Consider the following 9,682-nt stretch of genomic DNA (forward strand, 5'->3'; position numbering starts at 1 on the left):
TAAAAGTTGACCACCGTACCGCTGCGCCTAAAACTTAAAAATATATATATGTATATCATGCAGTATATTCCATATAAATTATTATTATCCAGTATCTTGCTTTGGAGAAAACAAGTCATGCAACTATTTATATTCTACACATTATGTCTTATAAACCACAAAACTGTATAGTTATAATACTATTCGTTACCGAGCCTTTGTTATCTGGGCCTACCTAGATAATATGTGCGCGTCTGACTACCTAAGCAAAATATAGGACGGCTTGTATTTTACGATCGGACGGTTTTCTAACCGTCCGTTACCATTATGTGCAGTGCGCAGTGCATTTGTATGTTATCCTAAGACGAAGCAAGAAGTCATCGTTGTTCCACGTAAGTACGTTTTATTATAGAAATTTATAAGTGAATTCATTATAATCATAAAGGAAAAATGGGGATTTTATAATAAAATCAATTGTAAAAATGTAGTGAGATATTTCAAATATTTTGGTAAATTAAATTATATATAAAAGTGCGCTTAAAATTACCGTAAAAGGATATTCGCTCTAATACCGCGTGGTACGCATATAAGAAATGCCGAACATTTAATTATTTTTGACCTTTTAAACAAAAAAAAAAATTAAGTTAAAATAGATAATAAGAATTGGAACGCCGTGTCCGTATGGACTCGATGCCATAACAAATAAGTTGAGTTTTCTTATGATCGAAATTATTTTGAGTGCCGTAATTAACGCGTCAACTTGTGACAAATATTAGCCGTTCTTAATGTTATTTAAATTATGCCGTGTACAAAAAATATATCTTGCCGTAAATACATAAAAAAGGTCGACGGTAAAACCGGACATAAGTATGTCGTCGGGGGTTAGCCGGGATATTATTTGCCAAATAATAATATATCAGTCGATCTGAACAAACGCAGAGACAAACCGCCGTATAAATAAAATATTAAAAACTCAACGGTAACCAACCGGAAATATGTATTTAATCACTACCAAAATCGCTGATGACATTCGCGTATTAACAACAAGAATATTTAAAATTCAAAAATTCGATCCGGACGTATAAAATAGAGGTTAATTACTCCTTTCTCTTAAACTACCCATATGATCTACGTTCGAAATTCAAAGATATGTGTTAGTGGTGTGTTAAAGATTTTGGTCTTCAGACCATAAGCAAATAACTCAATAAAATATTGAATTTGCAGTAAAAATGCGGCACTAAGCGGCAATATCGGCAACAATGGATCTGCGGCAAAAATAAAATTGCGGCGATGCATGGCCATGGCAAAAACGGCAATCGGCAAATAAAAACAGATAGAATCAAATTCAAATTGATTATCTGCAACGTGTGGCAACGTGCGGCCGAATATGATCGCTTCCTTGGCTGCGGGCGGCAACGTGCGGCTAAAGATGAAACGAACGGCAAGTAACGGCTAAAACGCTGATGTAAATAAAATTCACAAATTTTATAATAGTATGGTAAACAAATATACGGCACTCCAGTATGATTAGGCGTTAATATAAAGGGGAAGGAAAAAAAAAATTTAACCTAGTTTCTTATTGTATTCTAGGTAGCAATGCGTGCATTGTTTATCGTAATGAGGTCACGCTTGCAGTAAACAAATCGTTTCAAATCAAGGGTAACTATAATATTTTTTTATTTTAACAAAACTAATTAAACTTATACAATAAATTGTTTTATAATAAAGTATTTATTTTAGGGATGAAGTCCGCGGATTCAAGTTCCTATGCTTTAAAAGAAATTCGTTTGTGAGGTCATAAAACAAACGATCGGCGGTGGCGATTCTGACGTTGATTTTTCGGCATATCAATTCCTCAAATATTACGGTTGCTCCGAGGGATGGTGAAATTCGGTCCCGGCTCATTCCTATTGCCGGGAGTGTCACCCATGTAAAAACAACAAAAATAGCCATAACGACAACTAAACATTATAAACTCATTTAGCTTAATATATCATATAAAATAAATAACAAAATCAATATGTATTAACTTAAGTAATAAGTATAAATTATAAACGAATAATAGTTGTAAATAATATTCTATAATAATAACAATAACAATAATAATAATTGTCTGCAAATTGTAAACCTAACAGTAAGCAGAAGAAAGAAAATAATTTATTACAATAATAAATAATCTTAATATTATAATAGTCGGTATAATAAATGTTTTTGATAATAATAATTGTTATAAATTAGGTAACTATAAATAGCATATTATAATAATTAAATTTTCAATTTTTTAATAATAATAATAATAATAATAATAATAATAATAATAATAATAAATTTGGTCATTTTAAAGCGCGTTTTTCAAAAACACCAAAGCTGATAAATGGTAAGGAGTCATTCTATTTCGCTTTGGTGTTATAATATTCCCAGCTGTCGAAAATACGCGTTCAGACGATGCTGATGAAGCGGGAATGCATAATATGCTTTTTGCTAAAATCGACACAGTGGGATATATATTTTCACGTGATTTCCACCACAAAGAAGGATTCTCATTATGGTTAATTTGTGGTTCTGACAAATACCGAGTAAATTCGTCTTCATCATCCTCAAAAAAGTGGCCCATTAGCTCGTCTAAGATTGTTGGTTTTACAATTTGAATGTTACTACCGTCTGCAGTCGTCAAAACCGATGATATTTTCGATCGCACAGTTGCTCGAATACGGATTTTAATTTGCTCGGATGGTTCAAAATTGAGATTTTTATATCTAGGATCGAGCAGACTTCCCATTTGTGATACATTCACCGGTATGTCATCTAAATCTTCTTCTTTCATTAAAAATCGTTTGGATAAATCTTCGGCAACTACGTTTTTAAATCCTGTAGCAAACATGCAATCCGATTCATTCAATTTCAAATGTTTGCTCATAAGACTTGCAATAAGTGGTCGAACCTGAAATACAATAAATAAGTTTTACATGTTTTTATATTATTGAAAAACAAAATTGCTTGTTACCAAGTTTGTATTATGTTGTATATTTACCATTGATATCGTTATTTGCTGCTCAGAACATAGTATTGTCGTGGTTAATTGCAGAGGCTTTAACAACTTGACGAGGATTTCACATTTGTCCCAGTCGTTTTCCAACATTTCTAATTTTTTTGCGGTTTTTACATTGAAGTGCTCTCGATCCGATAAGACTGACACAACAGCCCTGCGCAGTAAAAGCAAACGTTCCAACATTGCTAAGGACGAATTCCATCGAGTGGGACAACTTTGGACTAGAGCTAACTGTTTTTGACCCGTCTGTTGTAAATATAGCTGTAATGCATTAGATCGCTTAGGAGATTGTCTAAAAGCAGCAACAATCGAAGACGCTACTTTTAATATCCGACTACAAACACTTCCATTAAGACCTTTCTTAATGGCTAATTGGATTGTGTGTGCTGCGCATCTATTTGAGTATAAATTGTATTCCTTTTCCAAACTTTTGACTGCATTTGATATATTTAATGCATTATCATGTGTAATGCCAGTGACCTTATTAGACAAATGCCATTTTTCCACAACCTCCAAAATTTCGTCTTTAAGGTGGTCAGCCGTATGGGATTCTAAGATTTCGTCAATTGATAATGTTAAATTACGCAATATCCAATTTTTATCAAAATAATGACCAGTGTATGTGATATAAGAGTCTATAGCCATTGAACTCCAGCCATCAGTAGTTAGAGCGATACCGTTAATATTTTCGAGATAAGTTTTTGTGTCGTTTACTTTATCTTCGTATAATTGTTCTATACGATTACTTATTGTTTTTCGACACGGTATCTGATAGTTAGGTTCAACCAATTTCATAAGTTTTTTAAATCCTTCATTTTCAACAAAGGAAAAAGGCAGCAAGTCACTAGTAATAACTTCACAAATGCCATGTGTTATAAGTTCTTTGCGTTCTTTGTTTAATGGCCTATCTTTTAATGATTTTGTGTTGTACGTTCGTTTTAAACGTTTTTGAAACAGAGGGCTAGTTGACTCTGTGGATGTCGAGGCTGTTTGATCAGTGAATGTCGAGGCAGTTTGACCATTGGGTGTAGAGACTGTTTGATTAGAGGATGTCGAGGCTGTTTGATCAGTGAATGTCGAGGCAGTTTGACCATTGGGTGTGGAGACTGTTTGATTTGTGGATGTCGAGGCAGTTTGACCATTGGGTGTAGAGACTGTTTGACCAGTTGAAATAGCTATCTGTTCATTCTCGCTTTGTTCAACGTCATCATGCACCCTATAAGGTATACGAAATAAATAAATTATGATTGAAAATAAACTGTCATAATGTTAACAATAAATTAATATTATTTACTGAAAAAAGTAGGAGCTGTTTATTTTACGTTGATACGATGTAATAATTAACGTGTAAAAACAATTAAGAGTTAAAAGTTGTTTTAAATGTTAAATAAGTTAAAAATATGTAGTACCTAATTTGTAAAAAATAAACATGTCTAAGTAAATATTTATTTTAAACATTTTGTTTTGTCGAATGTTTATGGATCACCTGTATTTTCAATACTTACCAATACCTCATTATGTTCTGTTTAAATAATAATAGCATCGATATTTTTTGGATATCTTTGTATTTAGGTCTTAAGAGAGACTGAAAATAAGTCACTTAATTTTGGATTTAAATTATAATAATAATCTTTATTGACGGAAATACATTCCAATTCACAATAATATAATATATGACAGAGATGTAGTATTTATATATGTAGTGTAAGGACAGTAAGTGTTTAAAATATAAAAGCATCCATTATAAAATTAAAAAAAGTAGATTAAAAAATTAATCCAAAAAAAACGTTTTTATGCGCCTTAAAAAGGATAAAATAACCTTCCTGGCGTCTTGATAACCAAATAGAATAGGTGAACTAGAAAAACCTGGGGCGCATCTTTCTACTTAGATATTAAAACCTAAGCTTTCATGCTAATACATTAAGTTGTCTCTCATAATGCTGTCGAGATGAAAAAACATTTTTTAATCGCTTTCAAAGATGCTATCATAGTCCGAAAAATAAATTAACTACCAAAATAGAGTCCTAATTATTAAACAAATAATTACACATCACAGTTTAACCTTTAAATTAAGATTTTGTAAAAAAATGCCTATACTTTACCCTTAAAAAGGGGCGGTGTGACGGAACGGTAAGCGCTATTTATTGAGGGGCAAAGGATAGGCAATATTTGTCATATTTAGGCACTTTTTGAGATTTAGCGTACCTATATCTAAAAAAGTAGAGCTGACAGGAAAAATCTGATGACATATTTGAAATCAGCATTTAAAATACTATTAAAACCAGCAGGAAAATCGTACGCACCAAAATGTGTGTTGGGCCAGTGTTATTAATATATTATTATCGATAAACGTTAAAATCAAAACAAATATCATAAACCTTTTCCGCCAGAAGGGATGAAACTTTTTTCTTTATATCGCTTTTAGGGATTGAGGTCTAAAAATTAGTCAGAAGGTACCGATAAAATGGGTCCATGAAATACCTACTCAATTTTATTTGAAAATCTGAACTCAATTTTTTTTTATAAAGAGAAAAATACTCTTTGACTATAGTCAATCTCTAGGTTGCTATGTGTGAGTGCATCAACAGTCAACAGGTAGGTATTGAAAATAATTCGGCAATAAATTATTAAAGATAGGCAGTCAACCCTATTTTTTTCGTATTTTGCCTAATATTTCTATTTTTTTTTACTCAAACATTATTTTTAACTAATTAATTAAAAAGATAAATACATTTTTATAATAAATTACTTTTAAAGAGTGTTATTTATAAATAATACTTGATAATTAAAAAAATAATACTTTATATAACAATACTTATTTGTTATTACATCATCGTATCTATCTAATAAAAAACAGTTAGTTTGAAATTTATCAAAATATAATTTAATTACCTTTTGTTTTTTTTTTTTTTGTGCCACGCATTGTAATGTGTCCACAACGGCGACGTCGATCCATTATTCATTAGAACATCTTCGCAAATTATGCACATGGCAGACTCATTAGACTCGTTGCGTATAAAATATTGCCATACTTTGCTGGGAGCCATGATTACACTTACTTATACACTAGTAAACTTTTATTGTAAAATATTTGTCACGTAGGATAGATGTGTAATTTGTGCAATGTGCACTGTGCATGTATAGCATGTAGGTACAATGTGTATTGTTTGGTATGTTATCGCCAAAGTTGATTTTAAGAACAATTTAGTAAATTACCCATGCTTTATTTACCAATAAGCCGGTTTTCTTATCTGATAGTAGTGTAAGAAATTTATATACAGGGTGGTTAATCAATTATATGATACTCATGTTCTTATAAAATTCGTAAAATTGTATCGTTTATTATTAAAAAAACATTTTGATTTATATTATTATACATTTTATAAAATTACAACGTTTTCATTGAGAAAATCTGAAATCCGGAATTAAAACAAATTTCTGATTTCGGATTCCAAAACCCAGAAAAGTCCTAATGCTTAGTTTACTAATAAGCCGGTTTTTATGTTATCCTATATTAAATCTAAGTAATTATGTGTATAAATATTATAATCGGTCGTTATCGGAAATAGCTACACTAAATAAATCAATTATACAAATACATTTTAAAATAAAAACACAGTATCTTAGAATTTAGAAGTGAAAATTATTTGATATATATATATTTCAATTTAGATAAGAACCTAAGATTTGACTTTCAGGTTTAAAAAACAGAAATAAGCATTGTAAAACTAAAAATTCGGAATTTATCGGAATTTAAAATCCGAATTTTGGATCTTGGTCTTACGTCCATATGTATGACGCATTGATCTTATAGTTTATTAGCATTTGTAGAACTATATTAATTATTTCCCTTATTAATGTAAGCACATTAGTATAAGCAGAAGGTGGCAGCAAACATATATTCATAGATACATTCTACAGACATAATACCTAAGCATATTAGCCTTTTTTTTGTTAGGTTAGGTAATAAAAATATTATGGCCCTTCTTAATGTAAAGGTTTTAATAAGCTTGTAACCTCTTATTATCTGGTATCTAAAATTATGCTTTCGAAATACAAGTATAAAATACCTTGTAATTATTTTTCAAAATTAATTAATAATAACGTTAAATTCTAAGATAAAAATATAAAGTCAACTACCAAGCAAGTTTATATTTGCTGAAATTACGAAAAAATAACGATTAAATATTTAATCTAACTTAAAGATTTTTCGGCTGAGGTTATCGTATATTTATTTCTATAACTTAAATAGTTTTATTTATTTATTAGCAGTACCTATTTAACTTGGATTAACACTTAAGTCCCTTAATATTTAAAAGATACAAGAAACATAAATACATTAGCGGTTTTTATATTTTCCTAATATTTAAGAAAAGGAATGTGATCGACAAATAAAACAAGTACAATTTAATTTAAACTTACCAGGACTAACGTAATCTGAAACATAGAATAAAGTATTTATAATATAAAAAAATAAATATATTGTAATCAAATATTTGGATTTTTTTGTAATTCCTTATTTAAATTTAATATGTATGCAAATTTTTTTTAAAATTAACTCTTGGCCATTCTAAATAACGCCAATAGTTTTCATAGTAACGGCTGATAGCCATTCACAATAAGTTTATTGAGAGTCTAGTTTTTTGGTATTTTCCAAACTATAGATGTAGGATCAAATCAAACATAGATACATTCTACTCACACTACAGCTAAACACATTGACCTCTTTCTTCTATCTTTCTAACGGGTGAAAATTGTTAGGTTACGTTAAGTAAATAAAAAACAACGCCCTTATAAAATATACATTTTTAAGAAAACAAATATATGGACTTACCATATAGTCTTGATGCTGCAGGAGCTGCTGGGTCTCTTTCTAAAACAATGAACAAAATAACCTAAAATCTAAATACTTATTTAATCTATTGCATAACTTTTCTAATTAGTACTTATTAAGTTGTACCTAAAAATTTTAATCAAGTTGTTACCCAATAGTCCAATTTTATATTTTTAAATATAAGTACTTCTAGATAAACAAAATGATATAATTTGCTAATTAACATGGCAGAGTTATTTTTATTTTCATCAAAGTAAAGTACTCGTTAAGTAATCAGAATGATCAAATAATATGTTTCCCATTGTTCCATAATAAACAAATTCAATAACTATAGAAGGGTATCATCCATAATATATTTTTGTAGTTAATATAATAATATTCATGTCTATAGTTGTTTTTATTAGAAGAAATGCCTCCAAATAAAATTATGAATTTATTTTTTCATTAATAAATTAATTTTTTTTTATAAGCCGTAGTATATAATTTTTATATTTATTTATTATTTGTTTTTCATTTTATTAATTTAATATTTTGAATAAAATAATTTGGAAAGTTCTCATAAGCTATAATTAAAAAAAAATTATTGTAATTATTAAATTATAAATAGCTCATAGTGGTTTATTAATCTCGAATAAATCAATCATTAATTTTTATATCTAATAAGTTGTTTTTTTTTTATTTGAGCAGTACCTATATTATTTAGGTTAACACTCATCTCCTTAAATATTAAAAAAGTAAAATAATTTTGTTTGAAATGCTAGTATAATTTTTTTTATATATTATTAGTTCAACGAAAAAAAAAAATACAACTTAATTTAAAACTTACGTCCATTAACACCTGAAACATGAAAAGTATATATGTATATTATAAATATTAAACAGTTGTAATATAGATCTTGGAAAATATTACACTTTTTTCAAAAAATACCTTAATTTCTTTATATAAACCATATTAGTATTAATTGCTATACTTAATTTTTTAAGTACCTGAAGTTGCTGACAGCACAGCCAAAACAACTGTTGACAAAAACAAAAAACTGCCTTGGAAATTCATATTTAGGATATAAAAGTATAACAACAAAGACGTTGATCTCATAACCAAGCTACAGCTCGTTTGCTAATGTAAAATACCCAACATTTATTTAATAAGTGTTACAATGTAAACAGGATATAAAAAAAATATAGTATGAGGAAATGACATAAAACACTGCGGTTGTTGTATGTTTTTATCTTTTAAAACGTATTTGATGTTGGTGATTTATGATATGTTTGAAGTATTATTTGACCAATATGGTTTAAGACTACAAATATTAGCATAAAGTTTCCGTATGTTGTATAATATTATTATATTCTTTATGTTTTTAAGCTGTCTCTCCCGTCACCGCCAAACTGTTTTGAAACCGATAACCTACATAATATCATGTCAATAGTAAAATCTTAACTGATGACAGTGTCAACACGTCATATTATGTTTTATTCCGTATCCTGAATTTTCGTTGTACGGAATGCGCCAACACATTGTAAATAACACACAATTTTTATTAAATTTTTTTAGGATCTTATTTTTCTTAGTGTCGTAACATTTAGCTTCGATGCAAAGCGAGAAGGTATTGGTTTTACTCTGATGTGTGTTTTTTTTTTATCTGTATACACTGTAACTTTTTTAATACTGGACCAATTCCTTCGAGTAGCAACTCTATAAATCGCAAATTTCATCTAGTTGGTACTTTGGGGGGGGGGGGGGGTAAAAGTTGAAAAAGTTTAATTCTTCACAGACGAAAAGTTGAAAAAACAAAAAAAAAAAAAAAACCGTACGAGTT

The 9,682-nt window shown here is 29.2% G+C and overlaps 2 protein-coding genes and 2 long non-coding RNA genes across 6 annotated transcripts; 1 reads left to right on the forward strand and 3 right to left on the reverse strand.

Annotated features, from left to right (window-relative positions):
• The first annotated feature begins 322 nt into the window (after window positions 1–322).
• Window positions 323–2,041, forward strand: LOC126836307 (uncharacterized). Of its 3 annotated transcripts, none has more exons than XR_007685309.1 (4): window positions 323–371; window positions 1,204–1,477; window positions 1,570–1,638; window positions 1,720–2,041. It is a non-coding gene; the product is annotated as an uncharacterized LOC126836307 (long non-coding RNA). The 3 variants fall into 3 exon arrangements; XR_007685308.1 differs by having other exon boundaries at window positions 1,204–1,444; XR_007685307.1 differs by having other exon boundaries at window positions 1,204–1,424; window positions 1,574–1,638.
• Window positions 2,042–2,249: 208 nt separating this feature from the next.
• Window positions 2,250–2,889, reverse strand: LOC126836306 (E3 SUMO-protein ligase ZBED1-like). Its single transcript, XM_050569534.1, has one exon. It carries the CDS (start codon window positions 2,858–2,860, stop codon window positions 2,318–2,320), a length of 543 nt encoding a protein of 180 aa, XP_050425491.1. The 5' UTR covers window positions 2,861–2,889; the 3' UTR covers window positions 2,250–2,317.
• A 29-nt stretch (window positions 2,890–2,918) lies between these two features.
• Window positions 2,919–4,544, reverse strand: LOC126836308 (zinc finger BED domain-containing protein 4-like). The gene is made up of 2 exons (XM_050569536.1): window positions 4,534–4,544; window positions 2,919–4,244 (listed from the first exon to the last, which is right to left on the reverse strand). Exons 1-2 carry the CDS (start codon window positions 4,542–4,544, stop codon window positions 2,957–2,959), a joined length of 1,299 nt encoding a protein of 432 aa, XP_050425493.1. The 3' UTR covers window positions 2,919–2,956.
• A 3,324-nt stretch (window positions 4,545–7,868) lies between these two features.
• On the reverse strand, window positions 7,869–8,959 carry LOC126836309 (uncharacterized). Its single transcript, XR_007685310.1, has 3 exons — window positions 8,850–8,959; window positions 8,689–8,700; window positions 7,869–7,901 (listed from the first exon to the last, which is right to left on the reverse strand). It is a non-coding gene; the product is annotated as an uncharacterized LOC126836309 (long non-coding RNA).
• Between the last annotated feature and the right edge of the window lie 723 nt (window positions 8,960–9,682).

The sequence above is a fragment of the Adelges cooleyi genome, unplaced genomic scaffold (assembly GCF_023614345.1).
Source record: "Adelges cooleyi isolate 19-005CV unplaced genomic scaffold, UGA_ACOO_1.1 ACOO_flye_CR_arks_rails_tigmint_CR_PRNA_236, whole genome shotgun sequence".
Classification (NCBI taxonomy): Eukaryota; Metazoa; Arthropoda; class Insecta; order Hemiptera; family Adelgidae; genus Adelges; species Adelges cooleyi.